Below are 14,327 nucleotides of genomic sequence, written 5' to 3'. Positions count from 1 at the left end.
GACTTTAGTACTCACAGCAAATAGCAGAACTGGGAGCCTCACTGTGCTAGTGCCCCTTACTCCCATGTTCTCTGGAGTGACTCAGTGTGGCTTGATAGGTTGTACGTGACCAAGAGTTGTCAACGCTTTTGGCAGCAAGCACCAAATAAGCCAGTCCCCTCAACCAGGGAGTGAGTGGTCACGCTGACCTACCCAGTTGGCTCAGTGAGCAGCCACAGAAACTGCTCAGTTCCAGGCAGCATACTCACAAAGGGTGTGCAGGGTTGTTCAGAGTGGACTGCCTCCCTGAGGAAGTAAACAGTTGCCATGTGCTTCATGCAAAAGAGCATAACTTTTGTGGTTGTAAAAGGTTTCTTCAGTTAAATACTCAGCAGGGGCCCTTATCTGTGAGGGAAAAACCAAATTTCAGAAATAGTTGTAAACATTTACAAAAAGACTTGAAACAAATGGTGCTGGACTAGACTCCCCATTGGTGCATTAAGAAGTGACATCTGTTCTCTTCTCAGGGGAACAGAGATGAAGTGAATTGCAAAGAGCTTAAACTGCAATTTTTAAGAAAATTAATAGGTAGCACTCATCCCTCCTAACCTAGTTCTTGTGTGTAGATTAATATGTATTACTCACTTGATATATGTAACAGCAACAAAGAATGATTACCTCACTTTAACCTAGACAGCTGATCGGAATCCCTGCCGTTTATCTGTCTCTGGTTAATGTTTATAGACTGAGGGAGCTGAACTCTACATCAGTGTCTGGTACTCTTTATACACCATTAAGCATCAAACTCCAGGCAACCTAAGGTTTTTCAAATCCCTTTATATAAACTCAGACTTCCAGTTCCACTGTTGGCGAAGTAAGTCTTCCACAGATAACAGCTGTAAAGCCTGGTCATAACACAAAAAGCAATAACATGAAGGCATTGAAGAGCGAATAAATGCAGTCACAGTCTGGTGAGGAGTCACACTCAGAGGAAGGGTGATAATAGCATGAGTTACCTCTTTTTGCTGCTTTTACTCTGGGGTCAGGCTAAGTGGTGAGGCTATTGGTAGAAAAACCCATAGCCTTTATCCTCTGGGAAGTCAGAGAGCTGAGAGCAGCCCAAAAGGGAAAAAACTAGAGGGGAGATCCCCAAATTCTGTCTGCCCACATCTCTAACTGACCCCTAAGCCACATAACGCACTGAGTGGTCATAGCAGCTGAGCTAAAAAGATGGGAGCTGCGATTGGAACTTCTGCCCAAAAAATATTTTGAAGGTCAAGTCCAACCAAGATAATTGCCTGCTAAGACAAAAGAAACCACTCATCTGAGAAAAATAACAGTACAGAGTCTTCACAATTTTATATCCATAATAGCCATTTATAACATACAATATACAAATAAGGAAAAAAATGCAAAAGGCAATCATCTAAGGCCAACTCCAGCTAATCCAGATGTCAGAACTTGCAGATAAGGATTTTAAAGCAACTATTTTTAACTGTCAATGATGTAAAGGAAAATATATTCATAATGGGTAAAAAAATAGCAAACATAGAAATATTTTTAATGAAATGGAAAAAAATTAAAAATATCTAAAATGAAAAAATATATAGATGGTCTTAGAATGGAGAGGACAGTGAAAAAAGGTAAAAAGTCTGTGAACTTGAAGATAGATCAATAAAATTTATCTAGTCTGAATAACAAAAGATTTTGTTTTTTAAAGAGAACAGAACCTCAGAGACTTGTTATTTAATATCAGTCTAAGATAGGTATGATAGGGGTCCGTGAAGAGAATGAGACAGGTAAAATATTCTAGGAAATAATGGTCAAATTTTTCACAAATGTGCTGAAAGACAAATTTATAACTTGGAGACACTCAGTGACACCAAACGGGGTAAATAAAAGGCCTGGTCATATCAGAGTCAAATTAAAAGCCAAAGTTAAAGAGCACATCTTGCAATCATAAAGAGAAAAGCAATACAATGCACACAGGGTAACAACAGTTTGTTTTATGAGTCACTTTTCATCAGAAACTACTGAAGTCAGAAAACAGTGGAGAAATGTCTTTAAAATTCTTAGCGAGGAGGGAGAGGTAAAGAGAGTGAGAGATCGTCAAACCAGAAATCTCTATCAAGTAAAAATGTCCTTTAAGAATGAAAATGAGCTAAAGATATTTTGAGATAAAGAAGAGATAAAGTATCTAATAAAAGATGGAGGAAGTCGATCTTTACAGGGGTTTATAGTTTATATACAATAGTACAACATGAAGTAACCTGTGAAAAATTAAGGATGTATGTTTTATGTCTATGGTAACGACTAAAGTACAGCATTTATAAAATAAATTAAGTTAGATTTCCAAAAATAAATCAAATGAATATCTTTTTTAAAAGGACAAGAACCGTAGGAGGAACAAAAACCACAACAGGGCAAATCAAATAACACGGTAAACCCAAGCTCTTAACCCTGTCGCTGACTGCGCAGGACATGCTAGTGGAGTAAACAATACAATTAAAATGCAGAAATTGTCAGAATGGACATTCTCCAGCAAGGCCTGAAATGGCCATAGCCTGGTCAACATTTGACCACATCCTCATGAAAGACCCCAAGCCAGAACTACCCATTTAAACTGACCCACAGAAACTGTAAGAGAATAACTCTTTATCATTTTAAGCCACTAAACTTGTTGGAGTACAATATATAATACAATAAAGTATTACAATATAGTACAATATAGTACAATATAGTACAATAAAGTATAATACAATAATAGATAACTAATGTATGCACCTATAAGAGGCATACTTTTTTCCTTGATATAAACTTTTATTTTTTGTTTTTATTTAAATTTCAGTTAACATGCAATGTAATATAAATTCCAGGTGTACAATATAGTGATTCAACACTTCCATACATCACCCAGTGCTCATCACAAGTGCACTCCTTAATCCCCATCACCTACTTCAGCCATCCCCCACCTGCCCCTCTTCTGGTAACCATCAATTTGGTCTCTGTAGCTAAGAGTCTGTTTCTTGGTTTGAAGAGGCATATTTTAAATACAAAGACACACACACAAAAAAAAATACAAAGACACAGGTCAAAAGTAAATGATTGGAAAAAGATATACCATGCAAACAGTATGCCTAAGAAGTCTGGAGCAGTCAAAAGATTAGAACAGCCCCCCCCCCAAAAAAAAATAAAAAAGAAAATATACAGATGGCAAACAAGCACATGAAAAGATGCTCAACATTATTAGTCATTAGGAAAATGCACATTGAAACCACAATGCAAAACCACTATACACCTTATTAAATGTGTCTTAAATTAAAATGACTGACCATACCAAGTGTTGACGAAAATATAGAGCGACCGGAAATATCATATGGTACTGGTGGAAATGTAAAATGATACGATCGCTTTGCAAAACAGACATTTCTTAAAAAGTTAAACCTATTGCTACCCTATGATTCCACTGTGCCCTCCTTGACATTTACCTCATATAGAGACTTGTACACAAATGTTCACAGCAACTTTATTTGTAACAGCCAAAAAATGGCAATAACCAACACAAACATCCTTGGCAATAAAAAAGAGTGCACTAGGGGATCCCTGGGTGGCTCAGCGGTTTGGCGCCTGCCTTTGGTCCAGGGGGCGATCAGGCTCCCGGCATGGAGCCTGTTTATCCTTCTGCCTGTGTCACTGCCTCTCTCTATATATATAATTAATTAATTAATTAATTAAATCTTTAAAAAAAAAAAAGTGCACTAACCTTCCCTGATGTGTACTCTACAACATGGCTAAATCTCAGAATTATTATGTTAAATGAAAGAAGCTTCCTCTATTTCCAAAAATATGTATACTGTAGGGGTTCATTGATACAAAGCTCCAAGAAATGTAAAGTAAACTTTTCTTTTTCTGTGACCAGAGAAAGCAGTCACTAGGTTGCCTGGGAATGAGGGAACTATTACAAAAGACCATTGAGGAAGGTTGCAGGGCAATGGATATGTTTGCTATCTTGATTTTATTGACAGTATTATGAGTTTACATGTAAGGGTAGTTTATTGGAGGTCACGTGACTCAGTGAAGCCAAAAAAATATAGTATAATCACCTTTATACATACCTTATATTTTTACCTGGACACAAATGAATAAAGTATTTTTAAAAGCAAGTATTGAAAAAAAAAAAAAGCAAGTATTAGCGACTTCTCAAAATGCATGGTAAAAAGTAAGAAAAATGTATAGGTCAGCTGATCTAGGTATCTGCCCCATTCTTGCTCTGTCCACTTAAGCAGCTCTGACACACTGGGTAAATGGCTTAATGTCTGCAGTGACCTCAGCATTCTCAAAATTATCGAATAATAGATTAGAACTAGATGTTCTGTAAGGTGGCTTAGAGCTCCCAGTTGTATAATGCTTCCACATCTGTATGAAAGAAGGCTAATTTCTGTTCTCCTTTGTTGTAGATTTCAAATGCACACAGTCAGCAGATGGACGACCTCTTTGATATCCTAATTAAGAGTGGGGGTAAGTCCCAAATCACATCAGACCTCATCCAAGTAACCTCTTATGACAAATTTATGAACGTTTTCCTTTAGAGCTCATGGCATATCTTTGAGTAGTGAGAAACATATTCTAATTCCAATGAAGTTTATGTTTTAAATCTGTTCAGTTAGGACATTAAAACAACTTATAAATGGAGAAACAGTCACTATTTCAGCTTACATTAACATAATGTTAGATTTATCCATAGATCTATGCCTGCTGAAACAACAGACCAGCTCAAAATAGCAAAGGAGAGCCAAATTTAAATTCCACATTGAAAAACTTCAAAACCTGTCCCATATGTAGGTCATTGTGGTAGGATAAAAGCACTCTGCCGCACACTACTAATATTGTAATAATCACGTTACCCACAAGCTCTAGTAACTTGGTGAGAATTTAAAGGCAATTTTAAAATACTTTCTGTGTATAATTGAAAATCTTAGACTTTATAGTGTATCACCTTAAAAAGTGATAAAGAATATTAACCCCATACACAATCAAGGGTATCTCTACCTCAGCAAATGTACCTTTCAAAATAAGTTAAAAATCAGTATTTTAAAATTGCAAACGCTGTTTTAGAGTAAGTATTCTTAAATTACCTTGATGAAAGGAGTTTTATTCAGATTTTTAAACAGTGAAAATCTGAAATTTTGATTTTCAAAATCAAAATTTTGATCACCTTAAAAAGTGATAAAATTTTTAAAATTTCTCTATCCATAGCAGATACTATTTGGTTTTGAAGACATGGGAAATTCTTGATGTTTAACTGTAGCTCTACATGTGCAAATAGATTTTTTTTTTCTAGGAACTGCATTGGCCTCGCAAAATAACGTATGATATATCTATGCTGTGGAAATAAGAGAAATAGATGTTTGATTGCCTGATTTTAAGGTGTTGTTTTTTTTTTTAATGTTTTTTGCCAAATCTGGCGAAAGTAAAGACTTTCTAAATGATTAAAAGGAGTAATTTTTAATAGCCTAAACTTGGAAATTAAAATGTGACAAAGTCATCAAGTGAGATATTTTCTACCAGGAATGATTTTTTTTCAATGGCAAAGCATCCAATGAGGACATTATTTTATCTTATTGTTAATTAATGCCAGTAATAATAAGAAAGGAGGTTTAAAGAGTTGATTATGAGACTGATTACTTAGTACTGTCAACTTTCAGAACAATTCTAGAGATGACTACAGGGAATGAGAAATGACAAACTGTGCTAAAGACACACACAGAAAAGCAGTACAGTACACATGGTCAACAGTTTACATATAGGAGTCTTTCACTTATGCATCCCAGTCATTGAGTTCCCACAGCTCCTAGCAAATCCATTTCTCCTCCTGTATCCATCTAGAAATGAAACCAGATACCCAAAAGAAAGTAAAAAAGAAACTTTATTCAAATAAACGTATCTAAATGAACACTAGTATCTGAAGCAGATGGTACATTAATTTTCTACTTGATCCAGCAAGGAATAACCCATAGTTAGTGATTTTTTTTTTTAAGATTTTATTTATTTACTCATAGAGACATACAGAGAGAGACAAGAGACACAGGCAGAGGGAGAAGCAGGCTCCATGCAGAGAGCCCGACATGGGACTCGATCCCGGGTATCCAGGATCACAACTGGGGCTGCAGGCGGCGCCAAACCGCTGTGCCGCCAGGGCTGCCCTAGTTAGTGCTTAAGATATTGCCAGATCTTTCAAGATTTTAGGTAAATTCGGAAAACAAGACAAGTCAGAAAAATAAAGAAGGTCAAAGGAGCTGTGTGTTGCCTTTAATTCAGGCATAAAATAAGATGGCATTGTATCTCTTTAGAATTTTATACAGAACGTATATAGCTGAACTGGGCACACAGTTCAACTATAATGATAACTGGAAAAAGAACATATTTAGATCTTTCATGATATTCAGAATGTACTCCATATCTGCACAAACTGAGGACATACATTTTGACCTTGAGGGTGGCATGCCACAGTGATGGCAATTCCATGTACCCTGTCTGAAGCCTGAAGTAACTGAGAACAAGGACCCAAAGATTAAATAACCAAAGAAATAGGGCAGCCCGGGTGGCTCAGCGGTTTAGCGCTGCCTTCAGCCCAGGGCGTGATCCTGGAGTCGCAGGATCGAGTCCCACGTCGAGCTCCCTGCATGGAGCCTGCTTTATCTTTAGATAAAATCTTTAGAAAAAATAAAACCATCGACTCCTACCTAGTGGCATATAACTGCTTGTGATGCTTATCACTCTTACCAAAAAGGATAGAAAGCATATCAGAATGTTCTAAGCTAAATATTTACTTAACTAAGATGAGCCATCATCCTATAGGTTATCCAGGACCATACCTGACCAATAGCATTCTCTTCCTACCCCTAAGATGGACTGTGAATAAGTCTTCGCGAAATAATAAAATAACTGTCCTGGTAATAGATAAAAATGTTTAAAGAGTAGTAAATTGTTACTAATCACTTCAATTATTTTGCACAGAGATTTCCCTCCCTATAAAAGAAGAGCCTTCGCCTATTTCCAAAATGAGACCAGTGACTGCCAGCATCACCACAATGCCAGTCAACACAGTGGTGTCCCGCCCGCCACCCCAAGTCCAAATGGCACCCCCCATCTCCTTAGAACCCATGAGCAGTTTATCTGCCAGCCTAGAGAACCAGCTAGAAGCTTTCTTGGATGGAACTTTACCTTCAACCAATGAAATTGTTCCACTACAAAGCAGCAGTGAAGACAGAGAGCCCTTCTCTCTGATCGAGGACCTCCAGAATGATCTGCTGAGTCACTCAAGTGTGCTGGACCATTCACACTCACCCATGGAGACTTCCGAGGCCCAGTTTGCTGCAAGTACTCCCTGTCTGTCACTTGACCTTTCTGACTCAAACTTGGACAACATGGAGTGGCTGGACATTACCATGCCTAACACGTCAGGGCTCACCCCCCTCAGCACAACTGCTCCCAGCATGTTCTCCGCTGACTTTCTAGATCCACAAGACCTGCCGTTGCCATGGGACTAACAGCACAGATTTCTCATTCGAGTTCATGACGTTTAAGAAGATGAAGAGCATTCTAGGTCAGTTTTTAGAGACAGATTGATAGTTGCATTGTTGCAATTAAAATATGTTGTTACAGAAAGAATGAATAGATCGGCACAGCCTGGAAACCGAGCGTGAAAATATTTCACTGCGCCCAGCAGTGATTTTCTGCAATTTAACACAGCACAGGGCTTTCTGAAAAATCATTGGTCAAAGAAGACTCCTCTGTTTCTCCAGACTTCAGCAAAGAATGAATAAAGACATACAGAAGAGTGATGTGTGAGGATAACAACACGAGGGTTCTCTGGTCATCAACTGAAACTACATTTACACTTCTGTGGTCACCTTAAGACCCTGAATAGAAGGCAGACAGCTCCACACAGAAGAGAATGCCAGTGGAGGGAGGTGAACGGTCACTGCATGTGGGTATGTCCTAGAAATGGCCTGAGCCCGGCCCAGGCAGCAGAGGCAGTGGAGAGCGCCAGCCAGTTCCATGACAGCTTCCAGCTGAAGACTTTTGGTTCCATTCAGAAACCAACCAACCTAATTTTTCTGTGTTGTAATTTGTGATTTGGGGACTCTTACTTTAGCTTCCCAGATTTAAAATTAAGTGGAAGATCTTTCACCATCACTAGACAATGTCTACAAAATACTGTCATAAACAATCCACTGTAAAAAGTACACATATATTGATAACACTGAAAATTCTATTAGCAACCCTCGGGGTTGATTAGATTGATCTTAATGTGTATATTAGACATTTGTATGTACACTCTGACATTGTAATATGTACAGCCTACGTTGGGGTAAGGAATTGGGTATCCAGTGGTCCTACTTATTTTAATAACTCGACTATTTCTAGAGTACTTGAGCCATGTGTATTTCCATATTTAAAGAAATGCTGACTGATTTCAGGTAACCAGACCCATCTCAAAGAACCAAGGAAGGCTTTAGTGTAAAATATCTTTCTGAGCTATTGAGTTGCATAGAGAGGGCAGAGGAGAAGTATGCCACCAGCCCAGGATGTTCCTGCAGGGGCTCCAGGTTAGAATCTCAACAGGCTGGCCATCGAGCCCCAGGTCTGGCCACCTCTTCTCTGTCGCTTTGCCCTGTCATTTTACAGGCTTGTAACTGGATGTCATTCCCAAGCTCTCACCAATCTCAAGCCGAACATTGAAAAACTGGAGGTTTTACTAGTCATTGTTTTATATAGAAAAGAAGTTATCATGTATTTGCTGGGTAGTTTAAGAATTTTCTAAAATGCCAACTATCACAGGACTTCCAAAATTATTTTCAAGCTACTTAAGGATATGACAAAACGTAAGTAACTGAAAACAAAAACGAACAAACAACCCTGAAATCTACCAAAAAAGTGTGAAGGTGTTTCTTAAATATCATCATGCTCTGCACCTCACTTCATGTAAACCCAAGGGTCAGGTTGCTTCTCTGGGTCCTTAGACATCACCGTGGGAATATCACCATCTAAGAGCCAGCCTGATCCATTATTTGGAAAGAATTTGAGCATCACTGCAGGGTTTGTGCTTTGCCTAAGAGCTGATCGTCTTTCAAATCTTTATTTTGGTTTGTAGATTTTACTCCCTGTAAGGAAGGTTTGTTTTTCCAGTATTTAGCTGCCCAGAACCCTGGAGCCCTCTTTAACTGGCACCTCCCAACTTGAAAGCATTTCTGAAGGGTTCAAGGCAGAAGCAGTTATGCTCAGTGAGTCATTTAAATGTTTATAAGCTGGTAATCCAGTGCATGGAATCTAGTAACTTTGTTAACAGAATGCTGCCCTGTGAGCAAGCCCAAGAGGCTGTGCCACTCCAGGCGGGATGTCCAGCCCCAGCCCGTCCCTTCCAGAAGAGCCCGTCTCCTTGGATAGGGCAGTTGACTTGGACAGGTACTTGTTGGGGCCGGGGGGATTGGGCCATGGATTTTTGTCTGGGGCTTACCTACTGCACACTCAGACTCTGAGCATCCTTCTCACTCAGATTGAAATGGCTTAAGTGAGCACCAGACATCAGTGGGACCGTAGGAGGCCCGTGAGCGGCTAGGGCCATTGGCTCTCATGGAATTCCTGTGTCTACTATCCTGAGCCGTGCACACAGATGCTCTCCTAGCCCTCGGCTCTCCTCCTGCTTTTTAAAGATAAAGTCTGAAAACTGCGACAGGAAGGATGCTCTCCAGAAATACACACGTCAGTGCAGAGAACGCCATCCCACTAGCCTGCCTGCTTCTGACCACGACCTGCTCAAGTACCTACTTCACACATGTGTTCACACCCTTATGTACAGAGCTTCCTCAGAAGGGAAGGAGAGGAATCTCCCGTCACCAACTCTACCTGCACCATTCCACCGGGCCCTCCCGTCCTGGCTTGGGCAATGAGCCCGGCACGCATGGCATGGGTGCCACCGTCCATGGTCCCAGCTGCATGTTCTAGGTTAGCATGACCACCCAGACCATGTGCAGCCTGTGACGTGACCAAAGGCGACGCTGTAAGCAAGGCCCCTCCGACCTGACTCGGTGCACGTCCTGCTAAGCGATGGAGAGGCGTTCACCACAGAGGACTATTTGTATTGTTCACGCTGTCACAGCCAGTAAAGCCCAGGGCAGGACGGCCAGTTGCATTTTCAGTCTGCAGGTGTGTCGTTCAGACGTGGTAGCGTGGTACATCGTCTCACGGATCATATTGCCAAGGAAACCACCAGGTCCTGGACACATGTTCTCCCGCATTGTCGTACCTTCCTGAATATTCCTGAGACAAAGTAGTATCCTGCCTGCCTCTCCAGGGTATGCAGGTGCCAGGTCACGCCATTGGGGGGCAGGAAAGTCACACCAGAGCTTCTACGTCCTTGCAAGTAGGGCAGTGGGGTCCTCGCGTACATTTCAGCAGCGCGTGTCGAGGGCCTGTCGGCTCACGTGCTAGCGTTTCTCCTGAATTGTGCAATCTACTGTACAGTATTTGCCACATATTTGTACATAGATCTCTTCTCAATTCGTGGGATATCTTGCTCCGATACTTCGTGTTTTATAGGACTATTTTTATGATCCTAGAGAGAGCTCTCATGTAAGTTTCCTTTTGAAAGGCTGCGCAGTTCTGCGATCCAGGTGACTACGCCCAAGGCAGCTGATTTCAGAGGGCCGTGGGCTGCGGCCTCCGGGCTGCGGCCTGTTGAAAGCGACGTCATGGTAATCCGATAGCGCTATGGAACTGTGCGCTCAGCAGCCCCCAGTGATGGATCAGCAGCGTGTTACCCATTTTGTCACCAAAGTTGACTCAGGCTTCCTCCCCTCCTCACCCCCAGATCATTCCAGGCCACCTCGCTGTCTTCAGCGCCCTTTCAGAATTCCCAGGCTGCAACCAGCCACAGCAGCTGGCAAAGCAGCTGTCCTCACAAGTGATGGGACAGTCCCTCTCCTGTCCGCCAGCGGGCTTGGCCTTACAGACGTGAGTGGTCAAGGCCCTTTGGCAGGCGCAGCACATGCCCTCAGACCATTGCCGAGGGCCTGCCTGTCGGGCAGCGGGCCTTACCAGGCTCCTGCTGGCAGTCGGGGGTGGGGGAGGCACCCATGTCTGCACACGTGCATCCTGACCCCTGGTAACAGAGCAGGAAATCAGACAAATTGCCCGCTGCCCTGGAGGCCACACAATTAGTCCAGGTTATCCAAGCACATTAACTGGAAGGTCAGCTTTATCAAGGAGCACGGCTTACAAGGGCAGGTCTGTGTGTTTGGAGAGCATCCTAACTGCATTTAGGCTCATCTAAGTGGTTGCAGTCAAAACTGGAAAAATAAGAAGATGCAGTCATTCTTTGTCCCATCTCAAACCTCGCTCCCTCAATGGTCTGTCCCGGCCACCTTTCCTATTTGTGAAGTGACTGCCTGCATGACAACCAAGAGGCCTATGTGTATTCCCCATTCACCCTTCCTTGCGGTAGCTGAGGAATCCCTGCATCACTGCAAAGGCTTTCCGCCTGCAAGCTCTGATAAAAAGCTGCACATGTTTACAAAAGAGTGCTTACCCTCCACACTAACACATTGCTCTGTGAATCGTGACTGGGAAATGTCACAGTCGTGTGACAACAGGATGGCAATCTCAGACCAAAGGTGCTGCCTGGAATCAAAATAGGTCATTGGCGATAATCCACACAGCTGTCGTGTTCAACAGAGCTTTGTGCCAACTACTAAGACAAAGCTTTAACCAAGTTCATAGAATCACCGAGACTCGTAACAATTACCTCTCTACATTATGCTGTAAGGAAACTCGCTGATTGGGTGGGAGGAGGGAGCATTTAGGGAAGGGTTTAGTATTTACCAAAAGTACTTAACCTCAAGTAACCAATAGTAATGCAAACTTGCTTTAAAGGAACCAAAGGCATTGCCAAGTATTTGCCAAAAGGAGGCACTTTTTATTTAAAATTTGAGACTAACGAGATCTCAACAATCAGTCCCAAAAAGGTATTATCCACTTAAGGTTATAATTTTCACAAAGATGTAGATATTTCTCTATTGTTTTCATGTAAAATAGTATAGATTTGTTTTGTTGGTTTAAGAATAATACATATTTAGTAGTAATACGGAGTTTCTTCCTAAGTGCAGATTCGTTTCCTTCTCTCTTGCTTGCAGTAGAAACACAGCGTGATAGGTGTTTCTCTTCTTATTTTCATGGTCACATTATGTCTTAGCATCTCACTTTATGAAAACAAGGAGAAAGATACCAACCTACAGAGCCCCGCTTACTAAAGCGCTAGCTTAAGAAACAAAAAATTATGGCAATCGGGGGTCCATTCGTGTATTGCCTTTATGTTGTTTTTTAAAATGAAAACCATGATGCCTTTGTATTTGCTGTTTGCACCCCTGAAATCAATTCCGTATCATGTTTGAATGCCATACATTTTGCACATGTACTGTACATAGGTAGCGCATACTGTATTTTTATATGTGTGCACATTTATCATCAGATCTTTTGTACATAGTGGCAGTATGGTAGCCGACCGGGAAACGTTTGATATCTCAGCAATTTTGCATTTTTGTGTCTCAAATAAAAAAACCTTTTGATGTACTGTGGTTCTTGCTGTGCGGCGGGAGGCCAGCACACTAGGGGTGGGGAGAGCCAGTACAGAGCTGCAGGGGGGCTCGGGGGACACCCCCACCTGTAGGACCCCCCCCCCCACAAAGCGCCGGATGCAGGCAGGAGCCTCCCCGAGGCAAGCTCTAGCTCACACGTGGAGGGAGCCACCCCCCGCCCCGAGCAGAAACCCTGACCGGCTGCCTTGAACGTGACCAGATCCACACCAGAGTCACGTTCATCGCCCCACAGCGTAAGAACACAGTGGAGCGTCAGGTGCATTCCGCGCCCGGTGCAGGTGCGCTCTTAGGGGGCGGCAAAGCCACCCACAACATTCCCCAAAGCCCCAGATGGTCCTTCAGGTTAGCCAAGTCTCCAAAAAACTACATATAAGAGGTGTTTTTATAGACCATGCAAAATGGCCTTTAGGACCAGGTATGCTAAAAAAAAAAAAAAAAGATTCGATACTCTTAGCAAAATGGCACTTAATGGTCAACCTAGAAGCCCACATCAGCACTAGGTTTTGGGGAGGACCGCACCAGCTCCTCCTCCCCGCTTGGTGGGCTCTGGGCCCCGCGTGTTGGTGTCTGATGGCATCGGCCGCAGGGGCCGAGCGGGCCCTGAGGGACGGGGCACCAGGACACCGTGCAGCAGGTGCAGCAGGTGTGGGCTCCAGGTGCGTGCTCAGGAGGCTCCCCAGGGGCTGAAAACCCCCCACCCTGGAGGGGACCACGGGCCGGAGCCTCGGGAGGGCGGGAGGACGTGCCCAAGACCGGGTCTGGACAGGTGGGGCCGCCAGGTTCAAGGATCCCAGGCCTTGGGGCTCCAGAGGCTTCCATCAAGGAAGGACTGCTGGCCTCCCGGTGGCACAGCCCCTGAAAGCTCCTCAGGTGCTAGACCCCCTCGCGCAGCATCCCCCCAGCTCCCTCGGCGATTACCCACCCGCCCAGCCATGGAGAGAGCCCCGAGGGAGCCGAGCCGCACTGCAGCACCACCCGCTTCAGGACAGGCGTAGGCTGCGGCCCTCTCCAAGGTTCCCCATCCCCTCCTGACCATCCCCTCCCCCTCGTCCCTTCCATAGGCAGCCCAGCTTCCCATCAGCCTCCCGGCAGCTCATCCTAACCCATCTGCACCTTCCAAGGGAGACCTCGCCTTGATACCCTGGCCCGTCCTCTCCGTTAATTTTTATGGCAAGTTATTAAGAGGAAACCCATGCTGTGTTAGTTACAGCGGTTTTGTTAGGATGCTTTAAGCACTAGAAAAGGTCTGCAAAGCTGTTGCGGCAAGTGACTTTGTATTCTCTACTTAAATTAGGTCTGTTGAGCAGCTTGGAAGGTTGGCCAGGACATCACATTCACTAGGGATACAGAAGCCACCACGGGGAGACCCAGAGAAACGTGCTACAACCCAAAGCTACTTGGCCCTCTCCCCACCCTCCCAGGACGCAGTGTGAGCCATTGGAAAGGCAGCTGGGGACAGAAGCATATTCAGTGCTGCGAGGGCCCAGAGCCTGCATCAAATACCTTATGTGTCCGATCTCATTTAACCACAAGTGGAGGCGCTGGGAACTCATAACCCCCATTTTATAGATGGGGCAACGAGGACAGAGCGGGGAATGATTTGCCAGAAATTACAAAGGAAGCAGAGTGTGGATTTTGGATTTGAGACCACGCTTCTGATACCCCAGAACCCTGACCACGTTCTGTAGACCC

General features: G+C 43.2%; 1 protein-coding gene across 16 annotated transcripts in view; it reads left to right on the top strand.

The window, feature by feature from the left end:
• MRTFB (myocardin related transcription factor B) overlaps nt 1-14,327 on the top strand; it is a 210,701-nt gene that overhangs the window by 187,188 nt on the left and 9,186 nt on the right. For 15 of the 16 annotated variants that reach the window (XM_025416458.2, XM_035718209.2, XM_025416464.3 and 12 more), the window contains 2 exons: nt 4,437-4,497; nt 6,997-12,609. In XM_025416458.2, the coding sequence (XP_025272243.1) occupies nt 4,437-4,497; nt 6,997-7,529 (594 nt within the window). In that variant the 3' untranslated portion in view covers nt 7,530-12,609. Of the gene's footprint in view, nt 1-4,436; nt 4,498-6,996; nt 12,610-14,327 lie in introns of those variants that run through there. The other variant, XM_025416466.3, reaches the window with a different exon arrangement.

This window comes from Canis lupus, chromosome 6, assembly GCF_003254725.2.
Source record: "Canis lupus dingo isolate Sandy chromosome 6, ASM325472v2, whole genome shotgun sequence".
NCBI classification, from domain to species: Eukaryota; Metazoa; Chordata; class Mammalia; order Carnivora; family Canidae; genus Canis; species Canis lupus.
The sequence above is the reverse complement of the archived record's forward strand: the minus strand, read 5'-3'. Positions and strand labels throughout refer to the sequence as shown.